The 18,268-nt window shown below is 61.1% G+C and overlaps 1 protein-coding gene across 8 annotated transcripts in view; it reads right to left on the bottom strand.

The window, feature by feature from the left end:
- The window catches only part of KCNAB2 (potassium voltage-gated channel subfamily A regulatory beta subunit 2), a 65,196-nt gene that overhangs the window by 31,330 nt on the left and 15,598 nt on the right, over positions 1 to 18,268 (bottom strand). For 2 of the 8 annotated variants that reach the window (XM_024554171.4, XM_053920271.2), the window contains 2 exons: positions 8,465 to 8,592; positions 7,365 to 7,406 (listed from right to left, as the gene is read on the bottom strand). In XM_024554171.4, coding sequence (XP_024409939.1) covers positions 7,365 to 7,406; positions 8,465 to 8,541 — 119 coding nt within the window. In that variant the 5' untranslated portion in view covers positions 8,542 to 8,592. Of the gene's footprint in view, positions 1 to 39; positions 710 to 3,403; positions 3,504 to 7,364; positions 7,407 to 8,464; positions 8,593 to 13,104; positions 13,313 to 18,268 lie in introns of those variants that run through there. The other 6 variants (XM_053920270.2, XM_045190452.3, XM_053920272.2 and 3 more) reach the window with 6 other exon arrangements.

The raw sequence follows: 18,268 nt of genomic DNA, 5'->3' as shown, positions 1-18,268 counted from the left end.
GGCGTCCCAGGCACTTCCCACTCGCCCGCCGGCCCTTACCGGTACTTCATGCCCGTGCGCCGGGCGGTGCAGCCGTCCAGGGAGAGGCCGTGCATACGGAGGAAGCTCTCCATGTTCCTGGCCTGGGCGGCCGCCCGCACCTCCCGCAGCCGCTGCAGCTCCAGCGTGTCGGTCTGGCGGACGGGGTGCAGGGCCCAGTCGGAGTGGCACCTGCTGCTCACGCTCCTCAGGCTCTCACTGTATGTCATGGACAGCATGGTGCCGCCTGGGAGCCACCACTGCCCGGACGGGGAAGGCTGAGTGGTGACGGGTCAGAGAACGTGCCACTGTTCCCACTGCCCAAGCTGGACGCTGGCTCCGGGGCAGGGTGGCTGCAGAGACACATCCTCCAATGAGAGCGGCCACTGAGGGCTGCTGGTGCCTGGGGACAGGGCCTGGCCCCTGGATGTAAACACCTCTTGGCGCGAGATTTTCCGCCCTCAAGGCTGCACAGCAGGGGACTTTGGCTAAGACCCCTCTTCCCGCCCTACACCGGGAGTCAAGCGCAGGTGAGGCTGCATTCCAGGTGGCAGAACTCAAGGTGCTCACGGTGAAAACGGGTACGGAGAGCATGCAGACAGCTTGAGCCCCAAAGCCGAAGACATATCAGCACAGCGCACCCTGGAGGTGTTACCAGGTAAGACCAGGGAAAGGGATCTGCTTGAGAAGCAGTGTAAACACACCTCTCGCTGAGCGAATGCCAGAGTGATTATGCCAGGTGACCTCGCCCCACCATAAGCCTTGTCAAGGGAAAGCCACTCCCACCCGCGCTCTGGCCTTGGGGACGAGCTGTTGCACCAGCAGCAAGAGTTCTTGGGCTCCAGGCCCTGTGATCACTGAGCACGCCCCAGTCCACGAACTCCTGCCACAGGAAGACTGAGCGGACGCCTTTAAGGGAGAGGGATGGGAGGATGGGTTCAGCAGGGAAATCTCAAAGCTCGAACGTGAAGAGCTACTGCCACACGGTCACCCTCGATGATGACGACGCTCCCTCGGGAACTAAAGACAGCCCAAATGTCCACCAGCAGGAAGCCAGCCTGCGAGTGAGGGCCCGCCAGTCACACAGGAGCTCACGCAGCCTTCGAGGGCCAGGCGTGTCTATGTGATGACATGCAGTGAGGTCTGAGCCAGCGGTTCAGGGGACGGAAGAAGCGTGTGTGGAAAGTGAATGCTCGTGAGAATTCGAGGACACAGGGAGTGAGTCGGCACAGGGCTGGCTGCAGCCGCAGGGGCACTTACCGAAAACCAGGGCCCATGCCAGGCTCTCGGGCCAGGCCGGGCCCCGCCAGCCCGAGATCAATAGCCATTAGCTTTCAAGACAGTCCCCACAAAAAAGCACCCAGGTCTGGTTTGGCTCTGGAAACCCAGCCAAGGCCCTGGGGCTGGGACGAGAAGGGGCTACGTGCCAGGCCCTGGACACGTAGCCCAGGTTCTGTTCTGGACAGCGCTGCCTGTCACCCATCCCGAGGTGTGAGATAGGACACCAGCTCTGGTCAGCGGTGTGGGACCAAAAATACACAAGGCAGGGTGCAGGGCACAGGGGTGGCGGGCAGGACAGGCCTCTGGCGAGAGCGCACATGAACACAGGTGCGCATGATTCAAGGCAGCTGCGCACGCAGGTGCCGAATGTCACCAGCAAATGTCTGCTAGGAGGAAAGGCAGATGTGAATGATTGCCCCGCCTTGCAGAGAACACACGTGCCCAATGAGGTGGGTGCAGGCCGGGTGTGGCCGGGGCTTAGCCCACAGGTGGCAAACACAAGGCCCGTGGGCTGAATCCGGCCCTCCACCTTGTTTTATCTGGCCCGGCATCTCGTTTCTATCCGGCGGCAGCGCCAAACTCTCCCTTAACTGTTAAAGGTAGTTACATTTATACAGTCCTGAAATTACATTCGGCCCTTTGAAGGCAACCGCGAGGCTGATGTGGCCTCCCGTGAAAATGAGTTTGACGCCCCTGGCTTAGAGTATCTCCCTGCTCGCCATCCTCCCTGATCGCAGCTCCAGGAGCAGCCTCTGTGGAGGGAGCCCAGAGCCTCCTGCTGTGAGTGTCCCCTGGGGCCGCCTCGGGCCAGGGGCTGCTGGGAGAGGTGGGGTGTGGGCAAACGTGGCAGCCCCCCGGGCAAAAGGGGGAAGGTGAGGGCCTGGTGCCCATGGGGGTCTGTGGCCAGAGGGCCACACACAGTGCGGGAGGAGCTGGGGGAAGCTGGGAAATGTTCCCCCTTATAAGGCCCTCGAGGGGGGCATGACCCCATGAAGGAGTCTGCTGGTCCCCAGGGCTGCAGGTTCGGAGAGAACAGAGCCAGGCTCCCTGCCCTTCCTCACACTGGGGCTTACTCCGTTTCCCTCTGAAGGCGGCTGGAGCAGGGTCGGGTCCTTGGACAAAGGGGACCTGGGAAGACACACCCCGAGGAGGGAGGGCAAGCCCACCCTTGGGGCTCCTGCCAGCCCTCTCACTTCCCAGAGCTCCAAAGTGCAGTGATCTCCAGCCTCCCCCTCGGTCACCACCCTGTCCCCACCTCAACAAAAACCAGCCCCTCCTCAATAGCCGTGGCTAAGTGCGGCAGTGCCTACAGGTTCTTCCCGAGCGGGGGCCAGTCTGCCTTCTGCAAATCTGGTGGAGGGCCAGGGGGCCTTGGTGGGGCTGACAGAAATGACCCCGGGACGTGGAAAGAGGAGAGGAAGGAAGACATTTGCCTCATGAAGTCCGGGGAAGCGAGACCACCCTGAAGAGCCCTCCCCTGGGATTTCTGAGCTGAGGTCTGTTCACCAAAAGCCACCGAAGCATTAAGTTTGGAATCCTGAATGTCCCTTTATGCAGCGACACTCAAACCAGCCAGTTCCTGAGCGCGGGAATGCGGAGGGAAGCGTCACCGCTGGGGAGCAGGGCTCTGCAAAGCAGCAAAGCGAGGCGCCACCTCGCCTCGGGGCAGAAACGAAGCCTCTGGTGCCCCAGGGCAGTCAGCAAGCCGGGACCAGCCAGGCAGCCGCAGCTTCCACCCAGCCACCAAACGTCCCTCCGTCATTCCCAGGAAAAGGGACGGTGCTGAGTCTCAGTGGTGAGCCCAACAAGCTGGGAGCTGGACACCCAGGTCTCCCTGGACAGGAGGACAGACGGTGGCACCGCAGGGCTGGGAGCAAGGAGGTGCCAGCAGATGCGTCCCCACCCCCGCCGCCCATCTTCCAGGGACCCAGGGCCAGCTTTTTGGGAGGTTTTCTACTTTAAAAAAATGGAGAGGGTCTAATTTCCAATCAGCCCAATGCACCCTGAATACCATCCCTCTGTTACTCTGTCCCTGGATGCTTGTCCCCAGGCTGCACCCCCAGGAGGTGCTGCCACTGACTCCAGGTGCTGAAGGGCCACTCACCTGCCTTCCTGGTGTCTGCTCGTTAAAAAGGACACAGTCTAGTTTCTGAGGGCGCACGCAGCGCTCGGAGGAGCTGGTGCGGCGGCGCTCTCATTAGGGAGTGTCGCTGCAGACGCGGGTGGTGAGTGAGAAGAACCCCCAGGGGTCGGGCTTGGAGGCAGCAAGTCCATTAGTTCTATTAGGGCATTTTTGTCTCGGTGAAATGGGCTGAATAATTCAGGAGCGCCGCTGCCCCTAAAAGCCCAGGAAGTGCAGATGCGCAGCGTGCTGGCCAGGCCAACTCAGGCTTTGGGGCTGACGGAGGCATCGGGCCGGGGTCCTGCCATCCCTTCGGGCTCATCCACCATCTCCACTGCCACCGAGGGCCAGTGGGCGACAGGACCCTGGAACGGCGGGTGGAAATGGGCAGCCGGGCTCTTTGTTATTTGAGGACGGGGCCCAGGCGTGCAGCCCCATCCCCACCACGTTCCCAGCGGTGTCTGTGGTAGGGGAGCCGGAGTCCCCATGCATGTACTGCCACCCATATGGGAGGGGTTGGGGTCTGAGGAGACCTCCCCTCAGCACTTGTGCAGACGCTCCGCCTCCCTAGCACTGGGATGCACCCCAGTTGGTACTCAGCACTTACAAATGGCCAGAAGTTTCTGGAAGCTTGCTATTGGATGCCACTCTGCCACTCTACCAGGCAGGGGTATAGGAACCCTTCCTCACAGCACACAGCCTACCCTGGAGTTTTGGGGAAATGCTTTGAGGCTGAGCTCTGGGGTGAGGCTATGCTGACCTCCTGTTCCAGGGTCATGACCCTAGGGGCACTTTGGGTCACCCCAGGATGCCGAAAAGTCTCAGCGTGATGTTACTTCCAGCTGAAAAGGCGGCCAGTGTGTGTGGGATTTCAGACGGAGGCCGGGCTCTTCACCCCAGGACACACCCGAGAACAGGACGGCTCAGGCGGGGGGAGAAAGCACACGAAATGCAAGCGTGTGGCCAGGAGGGGACACCCGCCAAGGGGACTGGCAGTGCTATTGTCTAGAGAGGCCTCAGCTGGGGAAACGGGCGGCTTTTCTCCAAGGCCCCACCAAGCCCGCCGCGTCCATCAGGCGTGGTGGCTGGCGGTCGTCAGCCTGCCGCACGTTGAAAGCATAAGTCTCCTTCCTCCGGCCAGGGCTCCTCTCCGCCAGTGCAACATTGTTGCTTCCGAGGCCCAGGATGTGGCTCCGGACGCCCTGTTCCCGTGCCCTGCCGCTCACTGTTCCCGCTGGGTTCCTTCGGTTCAGCCCTCCTCCATCTCTGCTGGTCGCCCACACCCAGCCTCTCCCTGCTGCCCCGCTTCCTTCCTACAGCAGAGCTCCGGGCCCTGCCCTGCTCAACCACCCGCCGATGGCTCCCCAGTGCGCCCTGAAGGCAGCTCGAGCCGCTTGGCTTGGCGTTCAAGGCCTCCCCTCGACAGAACCCTGTCTACCCCTATAGGCTGGCTTCTTGTCACTCTCTGTGCCGTCCCTGGTGGCCCATCTGTGAAGCCACCGTTTCCTGTCCTCTTCACTTCTCCAAGTTGTGGCTCAGGTGTCGCATCTACTAGAACGTTCTTCGTGGTTTCTGCATTGAATCCAGTCCAGACTTCAAGGTCTAGCTCAAAGCCCCGTGCTGCCTCTCAGTGAAGTCTCCTTGACTCTTGACGGGCTGTGACCCCTTCCTCCTCGGGACCCCGCAGCTCCTTCAACTTCTTCCAGGGACAGTTTGCGTTCTGGGTACTACCGGAGTATTTGGTCTCTGGGGTAGGTGGCATTACTGTGGCCGATCCTCTGTCCCTCTCTGTACAATGGGACTGGTTCCTCCCATGGAGGGGGTGGGGAGGGGGTATCTTTCCTGACCTCTGACATTGGTCATGAGATTTGCTTTGGCCAAAAGAATGAGAAGTGACAGTGTGTGGGTTCTAGCCTTAGCCTTCAGAGACCTGCCAGGTGTCTGCTTTCCCTCTGGCTTTTCTGCCATGAGAAGGGTGGTCCTGGGACAGCCCCCCCATTAGGAAGGATGGGAGGGTGAGCAGCTGGACCTAGCCTGCCGCTCAGAGCTGAGTCCAGCCTAGAAGGACTGACTCTAGTCATCCCACTGACGTGCAAGCGAGAAACGAATGCCTCTTGCTGCACAGCTGTGAGTTTTGGGGCTGTTTGTTTTGCGGCATTCTGTGTAACAGCTGACGGATACAAGGGTGTGGGCGGGGCATGCCTTGAACACCTTTGCCCTGTTCCAGAGAGGCGCTCCCGTGCTGACTGACTTAAATAACCACCAACAGCCTTGCCAGGGCCTGGGTGACGACGATGCCCCACTGGGAGTGGCACCCAGTATGCTGGACAGAGATCCCACCTCCTTGGAGGTCTTCATCAGAGGCCCCACAAAAGACAGCCAAGTGTCTGTGTGAAGAAACCACACTGAGATCCAAAGGCAGGACGGCCAGAGCCGGCCGCATTGCCGTGGAGCTGAGAGGCGGGGAGGGAGGTGGGGGACTCAGCTCTTCAACAGAGCTCACCCTTGGGGCAGGAAGGCCTGGTGGGGGCAGGCTGCGCATCCAGAGGGCCCGCAGAGGGTGGTCTTGACGTTGGGTCTGTGGCGTCTGATGGGCCAGTGGGTGGCGTGGAACTCTCTCCCCCACTTCATCCTGACAGCTTCCTCCCGGGGGCAGGCCCTCTGGGCCGGCTGGGCTGAGGAGCGAGGCGGCCCGGGGGGGTCTCAGGGTGCAGCTCGAGGGCACGTTTGGGTTCACTGTCTGGTCCTGCTGTGCCGAGTGCCACACGTCCGCTCTGACAGGTCGGGCCACGGCACACAGACACCACAGTGAACATCTCATCCCACAAACCCATGTGCAGGCCACGTGCAGACTAATTGTTTCTGGCAAAACCACACCTCGCCAACATCTGAGCAGAGTGCAAGGCTTGGCCGGCTCTTTGGAGCTCTCTGTAGGGAGGGAGAGTACACGGGAAGAACAGCAGCAGCAGCAAAATGAGCCCAAGGACCCAGGCCTCCGGTCACGGCCCGAGGTGTTGGGGCTGCAGGAAGGAAAGAGCCACGTGGGATCCAGCCCCGCCCTGCACCCACTGCCTGAGATTCCTGGTGTGTCCCAGGAGCCACCCCACGGTCCCGTCATAGTGGGCGTGTGCGACACTGGGGCCTCCCAGGCCAGAATGCCAAAACGCACAACAGACCCCAGGGCCCTGTCCCCAAGAGCCACACGCACCAAGTCCCCACACAGTCCCAAGGGTGGCGGAGCTGACCTGCGGCCCTGAACCCTGCCATTTTCCTGACAGGAGAAAAATGCCAAAGTAAATATCTAGAGTTGAGAGACTCTCCAGGAAGCACGTGCCCTCCAGGGGCGCCCTCCCTGCTGTGCAGGTTAGCAGAGGCTGCCTGCAGGGAGAAGGGGCAGCTGGAGAAGGCCCTGCAGACTGACCAGCCTGTCCTCTTGGCACCACGTCCCTGGGGACACAGCCTCTTGCTCTTGGAACACTGCTGAGCCAGTTCATCAACAAGGAAACAAATCAGAAGGACGTGGGGAGTCTGCCCCTCCCTGAGACAGGTCCTGGGGGAGGGGCGGGCCTTGGATAACTCCGAGGCAGCAACGCAGCTCAACCCCAAGGGAAAGGGGGTCTTTTGTTCTGAGAGCCCTGGAAGCACAAACCGCGATGGGACAGCGAGGCTTTAAGGTGGAGCCGCGAGAGCTAAGCAGGTATCACAAGTCCCTTTGCTCAAATCAAAGCAAATTGTAGGCGATTAGTACACCGAACCCCACTTCACACCTTCCATCAGGACAGTACAAAGCCAGGGGAGTGGGCTCCGAGAGTGAACAGAGCCGGACCTCGTCGGGGCACGTTACCTCCGAGAAACCACCTGCACGCAGGGTCTGGGCGCACGGCCCTCCCTCCCGATCCCCTGCCCTCAGCTCGCGGGTTTGGGGAAACGGAGGGCTCGTTACCTGTAGAACTGGAGCTGTCTTTTGGGGCTCCCATACCGAGTACTGCGGACAGCAATGGGGGAGAGAGGAGGGAGAGAAGAGAGAGTCCACAATTGGCATTAACCACAGGGAGGTGCCCGTCCGGATGCATCCACCACGCGCACAGCCCTGGCCCTACCCCGCTCTGTGTTCCGCTCAGCGTGGCTGCGGGAGGGTGCGCCCAGCTCCAAGCGCTCGGCGGCAGCGCCACCCAGTGGCGCGAGAGGGCACAGGCCGTTCTGCTGGGACAGTGGGGTCCCTTCGTGCCTGTCGCACCCTGAGCAGAGCAGGAATTGAGACAGGAGGTAAACCCTGGGGACCGTCTTGGATTTGAACGAAATATGCTTCAGAACAACAGTGGAAAACCCTCGAACCAAGAGCTACCTGTCACCTGACCTACCCGCAAGTCTGCATGTGACTGTGGGTTCTTTTTAAGCTCTTGAGGAAAGAGGGACACCCCTTTCCCTGTGGTTTCCATGGGCTCTCTCTGTGGCTCGGGCCCTGGCAGCTATCTGGAAAGGTCCCTTCCATTGCTTCAGGCCCCGGGATTCCACCTGGGCACCAGGCTTTGGGGCCAACCGTGTCTGTCATCTGGGTTCTGTGCTCGGGCGATGTCTCTGCCGCCCTCGCTGTGGTTCAGCGGGATGTAGCCACATGGAAACACCCAGAGCTGGATTTGGAAGTGGCTTCTCAAGGGTGCCTGCCTCCACCCTCCCCAGCGCATGAGCCCCGCCCAGGCTGTGAGGGCAGCAGGGGGGACCCCAGGAGCCCTGATGTGTTAGATGAGAGAAACAGAAGCCAGGAAGGGCCTGTTACCTCCAGTGGAATATTTCAGGAGTGGGGGAGGACCAAGACGGGAGACTAATCCTGGCTCCATCACACCTGGAAAATCTTGGGTTTTTCTTTCCTACTTTGGTTTTAAAAGCTTTTGCTCCTTTCCTTGGAGAAAATGCCTGCCCGCCACACCTCACGGCCCTGTGAGCCTCACTCGGTCCTTCCCTCTGGGTCAGGGGGAGGACAGTGGCCCTGGGGACCCCTCCTGGAGTCAGGACTGACCCTGGGGGCCGGGGGTCAGGGGTCACCTGTAGATCATGCCGGGGGAGCCCGTCTGCCGCAGGGAGAGCCGAGCCGGGGAGCCCGTGGTCGATTCTGGATACATGGAGCTGGCCTCACTTGTCTGGACCCGCGCTCTTCTTCACGAGGGGAGATTCTGGAGGGAAAGCAGAGGAGGAGGGAGCTGGTTACAAAGGACCAGTCCGGTCTGGCCAGGGGGCTCTGCCAGGGTGAGGGCCCAATTCAGGGGTCTCTGCATGTCACCCATCAGACAGACAGACAGATCAACACATGGGGCCTTGGACGAGGCTGGTGATGGGGCCCAATGACTGTGAGGGTTTCCACCCCATCTTTCCACTCTCACCCCACCGCCCGGGGGCCCCTTGCCCCTCCCCGGCCACTTGGCCGGGGCTCTGAGCGCATGCTTCTGTCGTCCACACTACAGGAACAGTGGTCCCCAGGGAGTCTGTGGACTTGGAACTGGGGACTCTCTGCCCCATGCCAGGATGACCGTCCCCCAGGGACATCCTCACCGCCTTACCTCCCCCGACCCCCGGTGCCACCACTCAGCATTAAGGGGGCAGCTTATTGGGTGCCTCATGACCCCAGCTCCTGGCACTCACATGCCCTGTGCCACTTCCATCCCTTAGCTGAGCGCCAGACCTAGTGACTTGCTCCTAACAACAGAATGTGGCAGAGGTGAGGGGATGTCACTTCTGTGATTAGGCAACGTAGATTGTGCCTTCAGTCTTGCTCGTGGATTCTCTTCCAACCTGCTGGCTCCGATGAGGCAAGTTGCTGGGCTGGAGAAGCCCATGTGGCAAGGACCCAAGGGCAGCCTCATTCCCATGCGTTCCCCATCTCCCTCTCCTTTCTCTCCCTTCCTCCCCATCTCCCTCCTCTCAAGCCCAGGGCCACTTGCACATGTTGGGAAGAATTTAGCGCATCCAGAAGAGAGAAGAAAGTTAACATGCGGCTTAAACCAAGAACCTGCAAAGAGAGGTCAGACCTGAGCCTGTGAGCCCAGGATGGAGACACAAAATAATAGAAGACACTTTCTGATTGGGCCTGGCTGGGGATTGTCTGGGCCACCCAGGTGTTCTGGGTGACCAAGCTGCCATCTGATTTGCGCGGAAGGAGGCTGGGTTGTCGGCCCCCATTCCTCACTTCCTCTGGCATCCATGTCCTTTGCTGCCTCCCCCCACCGCACACGCCCACAATGCACCAGCTCCAGCCTCAGCCACTGGACACTAGCCCTGGAGTCTCTGCCATCGCCGTGGACAGATGTGTCCCAGGCCACCCCACAGGCCCAGACTGCACGTGCCACCTGGTCTAGTGGGCGCCGTGGAGCCACCGGCACTCTTCTGCCGGTGGGCGGGGTTTCAGCCTGCGCACTCTGGCAGCACGTTCCGGATCATCCTCCGTGCGTTAAATTACGACCCCCTCCCATGAGCGGTGGGAGCTTCCGGTGCCCAGAAAACAAAGCCACGCTCGCCTCCCTGCCCGTAGATTCTGGAGCACCGGGAAGCCCGGGCGGCTGGAACCTTCACTGAGCGAGAGGTGATGGGCAAGAAAGTTAGCGCATTGTGTGCTGGAGGAGCAACGGTTCCTACGGCGGAACCTTGCCGGAGCCCGCCGCACACCTTGCTGTCTTCTTCTCGGGCTAGGCCGATGACCCATGTCCATCCTCCGGGGGACCTGGGAGGACCCATCCAGGGGGCGGAAACTCACTTTGTTAGTCCTCAGGCTTTGCTGCACCATCTGCTTTTCCCTCGCTGCCTCTCTGCTTTGTGCTCAGAATGCTGCTTGTCTTTCCACTTCCCCAGAAAAAGGCTGCTCTCCTAGATGCCACAGGTATGATTCAAGGTCATGGGGTGGGGGCGGGGGGAGCTGTGCTTCTTAGGCCCCTGTGACCACATCCAAAGTCTGGATCATTCTGGAAGTGTACAGGTTCCAGAAGGCTTGTCCCTCGATAGCTGAGGTCGTGAGAATGACAACATTGTATAAGTTATCCATTGCCATGTGACAAGCACCTCAACGCACACGCCGTTGCCACACAGCGGCTTCAGAGTCAGGAATCACAGGGGGACGGGGTGGTGGTCTGACTCAGGTCCGTCTGGAGGTTGAGGCGGAGGCCAGGGGGCTGCAGTCGCACCTGAAGGCTGGCTGGGGCTGGGGCCCCTCTTCTCACCTGTCTCATCTCATGCACGTGGCTGCGGGCAGGCAGCCTCAGGTCCCCATCGCCTGGCTCTTCCCCCAGAGGAAAGACTCGAGAGAGAAGCCGCGATGTCTTCCGTGACTGAGTCTCAGAAGTGTGTTCTGCTGATCGCAAAGACCAACCCGAGTAAGACGAGGGAGGGTGCTAGGACCAGGCTACCGTGGAGGTGACCGCACCACAAAGGACTCTCCCCCACGGTGACTCCCTCCCCATGTGCCCTGAGACCCCTGGGGTGTCAGCTCTGGTTCACAGGTGTGTCCCAGGGCCCAAGTGGCACCAGCCACAGGGCACACGCTCAGTGAACACGACGGAGGAAGGCAGACGGGGCAGGCTCACGCAGCCTGGGCGCGGTGGACGTTGCTGGTCTTCCTGGAGGCCGCAGGACTCTGCGATGTTACCTTGCATGTTGCTTCTCACAGCCCTCAAGTGGGGCTGTGACTTTTCCACAGGAAAACCCCCCGCCTTTACGGGGCCACAGCCAGCAGAAGCCGCCGTGGTGACTGTGTGCCTCAAAGAGACAGGAAGAGGTGTAACTGCTCGAAACCACACAGATCCGGAAGGGCGCTTGCATAATACCCCCTCCTCTCCCCTCCTCTCCCCCCACAGGAGCCAGGCACTGGACACGGGAGCCCCCTCCCCTCTCTGAGCAAGGCTGGGGCAAGGACCGAGTGCCGCTGGTGAAGGCAGCTGCTGAATCTGCGTGCACGTGGGGTGCTGATCTGGGAGAGAAGCCGAGAGGCCCAGTTCCTGGGAGGGGCCTGCAGATCAGCACCGGGGTTCCAAATGGTACCCTCAGGCCCTGCTCAGATGCAGGTGGCGGGAGGAGGGGGGACAGGGTGACGCACGGCCAGGTGCCCTGCTCTTTGCCACAAAGAGACCTGTCTTTCCTCCAAGTTCCAGAGGCCTGAACGGGGTAGAGCTGAGCAGCATGGTGACCCACCAAACTGCCACTAAACAGCACGGCCCTCGCGTGGCCAGATGAAAGCAGGAGCATCCGGACCATGGAGCCCCGCTGAGAATTTCTTTAAAAGGTCACAGACTAAAAATTTCAGTCTTTCCAGAGCCACGTTCAAACGCCTGCCCCAAGTACAGACAAGTCAGTCCGGCACAGAGCCCAGGACCGCTGCAGGGGGAGGCCCTGTTCACACCTTACTGACGCCACAGCTCAAGAAAAAGGTCACGACCGAGAAGTGCCAGCTTTCCTAAAGTGATGCTGAAACCCCCTTGCATAGCCCACCAGACTCACCCTCCCCCGTCTCCTGCCCCTGCCGGCCACAGGGGGCTCCCGTTGCACCAGAGCCCACACAGCAATGGCTGGGGGTCTGCTGGGGTGGGTGGCCCCGGCCCCAAGTCTTGGGAGCAGAGGCTCCGACCATGGGGTGGAGACCTCGTCTCCAGGCTGTGGCTCCCCCAGCCCCCGATCCGGCTGCTGCAGGTGGGTGCCGAGCAGGGCCCTCCCCTGGTCCGGGGGAGACTCGGGAGCAGCCCCCTATGCTGGGCACCCCTGTAACCCAGTGCCCAGGCCATGGTCCCCTCAGTCATTCATTCAGCAACCGGCCCTGCTCCCGTTCCACCCTGCCGGCCTCCCGCTGCGACCACACCCTGGGCCCAGAAGTGCAGAAGAGCCAGGTTGGGGAGGAGGAGCCTCTCCCGAGAAGCACCCCAGCACCCCGGCTTTGCTGGGCAGGGAGGGGGCCCCTTAGGCACCAGGGAGCGCCTTGCCCAGCCCTGCCTCCCTCGTCCCCTGGACAGTGAGTATGGGGTGGCTGCACTGTGGTGCAGGGGCTTCAGGCTACCCTTCCAGGACAGGACTGCATGGTGAGGAAGGGCTTCGGGGGTCTTCCAGTGGCCCTGCACTCAGCCCTGTGGTGGTGGGGGGGATCCTTTCATTTTGTTTTTAAAGCAGGAACCCTCACTTCCTCGCCTGGGAAACCAACCACATTCCATCCAGAGGTGGGAAATCTCAGGCCAGGGGTTCCCAGGAGACAGCACATGGGCAGGAAGCCCTGGGAGCTTGCAGGGGCTGCTCTGGCAGCTGGTGCCACCTCCCACCCCACGGTGGGGACAGAGGTGGCCCTGCGGTGCCCTTGATCTCCAGGCACCTCGTTGCTCCAGGGATGAAAGCAGCTCTGGCGGCAGAACTATGTCACGGTCAGACACCTCCACTGGCTGCCACTGGGCCGTCACTGGGTCATGGGGGGCCTGCTGTGCCCCCTCGAATGGGGGGTGCCTGCAGCTGCTCTCCTGACAGGTGGCCACGCAGGCTCTCCCCGGCCCAGCAGGGTGTCTGCAGGGGCCGCTCCCACCCCTGCTGCAGCCAGTCCTCTGAGGGTGCGGAGTCTAGGGGGCTGCTGGCCCGACACCCTGGACTGTAGGGGAGCACTCAAGGCTGGCTCTGCACAAACCCAAAACCCATCTTGGGAAACAGGGTCCCCGGAACACCCCTGGTACCTGCTCCTGGGTCAGAAGGGCCAGAGGCAAGGCCATTTTGGTAGAAGGCGAACAGACACGGGTCCGTGGGGCCAACCAGGAAGTAGGTGGCAGCAGGTACCACAGAGTGAAGGACGCCTGGCAAGTCAGGGCCCTGGGGAGCTGGGGCGTGGCCTCCAGTCCCAGGCTCAGCGGGGAGGAGGGCCCACACCCAGCCTTCCTGATGGAGCAGCCCCGCCACCGCCTCAGCTACCACCACCCGAGGGCAGGAGGCTGCCTGCGCCCCTTCCTCAGGCAGGGAGGGGGCAGGACAGCTACCAGCTGGCCCTGGGGTGTTTGAGTTCCTGTTGACTGGTGCCAGAGCTGTCCCCACGGCCCTGGGAGAGGCACTGCTGCTCCTCCCCTCTACAGATGACAACACTGAGGTCAGAGAGCTCAGGCTGGGCTTCGAACCCAGGACTGGCTGACTCCACAGCTATGCTCTGAGCTGGGCCCTGCTGGGCCCAACTGGGCGGTGAGCTGGGGAGGGCTCTGTCCCACCCGTGTGCCATCCCTTGGCCCAACACTGCGCCAGGACCCAGCGGGCACAAGTGGATGATGTGAGGGGGGGGCGGCAGGGAGGACCAGGGAGGGGGTGCCCCCTCTGTGGGTCTGTAGCCTCTCTCTGCTCTGCCTTCCCTTCCTGGGGGCCCCACCAGGGGGAGAGCAAGGCAAAGGGAGGACTGGGAAGGAACAACCCACCCCTCCCCCGGACCTGTGATGGGGCTCTGTAGCCTTGGTGGGTAGTCAGCCAGCTCGGCTCCTATGCATCGATCCATCAGTCGGACCGGGTGCCCCTGGGGGTCTCCAACGGGGCCATGGGGGAGAAAGAGGAAGGGAAGGGAGGCGTGAACAGTTCGGGGCGCTCAGTGCGTACTTGTGACTGACTGAGGATGGCAGAGGTGTCGAGAGAGAAGCTCGGGAGGGAGAACAGAGGAGAAGAGAGGGGAGAGAGGAGGGCAGACAGGAAGGGGAAAGAACAGAGACCCTGAGGGAGAGTGGGGGACCCGTGCGGCCGAGCCCCTCTGGGCCATGCCCTCTCCGCCTCTAACCCTCACAGGCAAGAGCTCTTCTGTGGACAGACAGTCAAGGCCCACGCATCCTCGGCTCTCCCACGGCCACACAGCCCAGCAGGGCCCGAGTGGACAGACCCGGCTCCACCTGTAGAGCGACCTCTCCCCGGAGGCCCCCTTGGCCTGACTCAGGACGGGGGCCCTCTTCTGGCACAGCACGTCGCCACGACCCTGTGTGTCTTCGAATGAACGCAGACTGAATTCCCACTCTCGTGGATCTCGGAGCAGCAGGTGACAGTTGGGTGGTTCAGACCGAGGCCCACGCTCTCGCCGGCTGCCTGCTGCATAGCCACGGGCACCAACCCTCAAACCGCGGCTTCATTCCTGGCCCCTAAATGTAGATTGAGTTTCCTTGGGGACCCGCCAACTCGTTTTTAGGGTTTCCGTACCTTGGGCCGGGAGTGCAGGCGACTGTTAAAGGCTGGGCGGCAAAGCTAGAAATATCTCACTTGGTCAACAAGAAGTGTGCCTTCCGCACTGGGTGTGCCTGGGCCATGGGTTCCAGCGGGGTCGAAACACACGCACTGGCTCCCGAGTCACCTGCCAGCCAGTGTGGCCTTGGCACAGCCATCAGCAGAATCTGGGAAAGTTTTGCTTCCCCAATGGAGAGGCACAGACTCTTCTGGAACATTCATCCTCACAGAGAAGGCTGCCTACAGCAGGAGTGAGGCTGGGGGTGTCTCAGGTTGGATTGGGGAGGTGGGGGAGGCAGCACAAGGCCCAGGTGGGGTGACCTGTGGCAGCAGGTAGAGGCCTCAGAGGGGTTCTAGATATTTCTACAACTTAAGTAGCAAGTACTGACTGAATCTGCCTTGAGGAGACTCACGTTCAGTGAAGCCAGGGCCCTGGGTGGGGGCTGAGTCTCCCGACTGTACAGAAAACGGAGTTCACACATCCTAGACTCGCCGGTGTGAGGTGCGAAGCCCGGTCCAGCGCCCAGACACCAGCCTGCTCTGTAAGATCCCCACGCTAGGGGCCTGCCCATCTCTACCCAGGGGGACGCTGAGCAGATCACCCCTGGGACAACCGAAGCCAAGAAAAAGGCCCTTGTGTTGGTGTGAAATCAGCTCCCTTGTCACGTCCCCCCGCCGGGCCCACTGGCACTCTCTGGAGACAACAGACCCTGTCTCGTGGCCCTGCTGTCCTTGGCGCACTCGAGGACATCTGGCATCGCCCACCCACGCCACGGAGAGCAAACAACATCGCTGCTTTCGAAGCTCCCACAGAAGGTTCCGACTTAATAATTAACAACTATAATTTGGGCCAGTGTCAGGCAACAGGCTTCACACAGCTGTCACACAGAATCCTCACAAAACCTCACAGGCGGCTGGGTGACGGTGCCCACTGCGCCGACGAGGGCGCGAGGGCGAGGTCAGCCAGCTCGGAAGTGTCGGGCGGGAATCTGATGCTCGAGGGTCCAACGCCAGTGCCTGGACACCCTCAGTACCCGCCCTCGGCATGGCCTCTCTCTGGATCAATCAATACCCAGGTCACGACTGCACCCCGTGACATGCCGGAGCTGAGGAGCTGCACCAGCTGCTTTGCCCGTGAGCCCAACCCATTTACTCTCTGGTCCTCTGTGGGAGAGGCCTGCTGAGCCCTGCTCTAGGATGGCACTGCCTCCGTTGTCACCACGCCTGGTGGAAGGCCACCCTCACTCCTACAGAGACGGGGCATCAGACACTGAACACCCCCATCTGCTCGCACACAGCCTTCAGGGCCACGTGCCCGCCCCTACTGCCCACACTCACCTCCTGGGTGCACCTCGGACTTTACCTCTCTGTGTGGTCTTCACCCACACGTGCCACCCCACAAGGCCCTCAGTGCTGAGCTCCAAAACGCTCTTGGTCTCTGGGAGCTCGTTTGGCGGATCTCAGGTGGTTTAATGACTTGCAAGCCCACCCTGGGATCACCTCTTGAGATCACAGCCTGCTCTCTGGGATTGGACAGGCTAATCCACCTTAACAGCGACACCAGAAGGCAGACCCGTCTCGGAGGCTGCACCATCTGCAGCACTTTGCCCGTCCAGGTCCAGAACCTCACTATGGTGGGGGGCGGGCAAACCCAGGAGGCGCACGGGTGCCCATAGGGGCCACGTGCCACCACCGCCGCCTCTGGTCCCCCCTCAGTTGCGCCGCGTGTGACAGGTCTCCCAGAGCCTTCGCACAAATGCAAACCATCGCAGTCGAAAGGCTCCCCGCACCTCTGTTCTCTGGGAGACGCCTCCCCGGTGACACGCAAGTTTTCCAAGCATTCAGGACAGGTCACGTGAAAAGACCTAATTGAATTCAGGACTTGGCCCCAAGGACCCCTGAGAGGACCCCCTCCCACCAAAGCCCTGGGGCACCACAGTGGGGGTGGTGCACCACATGAGTGGCTCCTCTCTGACTCATGGAAGCCAGGACGGGGAGCTTGGACGACATCGCAGGGAAAAGGAGGTCCCTCCTAGCCCTGTCCAGTGCCCCCCCACCCCATGGGGCACTCCTGCTTCTCCCCCAAGGCTGTCTGAGGAGCAGAGTAGGTGGTGGCCAGCAGGTGGGCCTGGGCACCCCGCCGGCCCCTGGGACTCAGTGGGAGGCCCCCTTGCTCTGATGGCTGCAGTGGCCACAGGTGGCAGGCGGGGGTCTCCCTTTCAGAACAGCTAACCATCGTGACTCCACTGTCCCTGCCCAAAGAGGTTCCCTACGTAAGAGAAACCTAATTATTGCAGACTCTCAAAGCAAAACCATCTCTAAACCCCAAATCAACATCAGCATAGGAAAGCCCCACGAAACGAAAGATCCCACCCTTAGCGTTGAGGTGGACGGGGTACTTCCCAGGATGCCTGAGCATGGGACGAAAACATCTATGGCAGGGGACAGCAAACTGGTGCAGGGAAGAGCCAGAGTCAACCTTGTAGGCCACATGGGCCAGGCGGTCTCTGGCACGACTCCAGCTCTGCTGTGTGAGAGCAGCAGAGGCACTATGTGGATGGAGGGGTGTGGCTGTGTTGTGTGTTAATAAAACTTTATTTACAAAGACAGGTGGGGGCCGAATTTGGCCTTTGAGCATGGTTTGCAGACCTCTGATCTATGTCATTAAAAACAAGGTGATGTCCTGGCTGGTGTGGCTCAGTGGACTGATCGCCGACTTACGAACCAAGAGGTGGTGGATTCCTGGGCTGGGCACAGGCCTGGGTTGCGGGCCACGTTCCCAGTAGGGGGCGTGTGAGAGGCAACCACACATGGATGTTTCTCTTCCTCTCTCTCCCTCTCTTCCCCTCTCTCTAAAAATAAATAGAATCTTAAAAAACACAAAAAAGTGACATCCACAGAAATGAAATTCAGGCAGAGGTGACCATGTTCACAGCACTCGCAGAAGCTCTGTCCTCTTGTGGGACTTTCTGTGCCAGGAAGGTGAGCCCATGGTGCCTGCTGGCCAAGCCCCTGGCTCACTGCTCAGCAGGGATGTCAGGGGAGGAGGGGAGAAGGCACAGAGGCCCTGCGCGCTCTGAGTCCTCAGTGACCTGCTTTTCCTTCGCCAGTAATTCTGACTGGCCATCGGATCCCAGGGCTGATTTATCTGTTCCGAATAAACACGGAAAGCCATCCCCCAGCCGCTCTCTGCGATGCCGCTCGCAAGGGACAGCTGGCCGCGGGACGAGGCTGCCGCCTCTGAGGCCGGACTATTTCTGGTGGCTGTTTGTGCCTCATTTATGTTTTCACTTGCGTTGCTCGCACAGACTGCATGTTCTCATTCTCGCCCCCGCAACGAAAGGAAACGAGAGTGGTGTTTCTAAACCCTGTGTGTGTCACCTCACGGTCAGGGCAGATGGGCCACCTGCCCTCTCTGTCCGGCCCTCAGCCTCCGCAGCGAACACAGTTCTGAGAGGTCACACCTCCACCACCTGTGCATGGCGACCTGCGCATGGCCACCAGCGGGTCCTGGAGAAAGACCGGGGTCAAGTGGTTAGAGGCTCAGGATGTCCCCGTGTGCTCCTGGCTCTGTGGGTGGGCGGAGGTGCAAAGTGCCTACCAGAATGGCAGCCCCTGGAGTCACTGGGTGGGGCCAAGTCAGGGCTGCTGGGGGCGGAG

The sequence above is a fragment of the Desmodus rotundus genome, chromosome 3 (genome assembly GCF_022682495.2).
Source record: "Desmodus rotundus isolate HL8 chromosome 3, HLdesRot8A.1, whole genome shotgun sequence".
Lineage (NCBI taxonomy): Eukaryota > Metazoa > Chordata > Mammalia > Chiroptera > Phyllostomidae > Desmodus > Desmodus rotundus.
The sequence above is the reverse complement of the archived record's forward strand: the minus strand, read 5'-3'. Positions and strand labels throughout refer to the sequence as shown.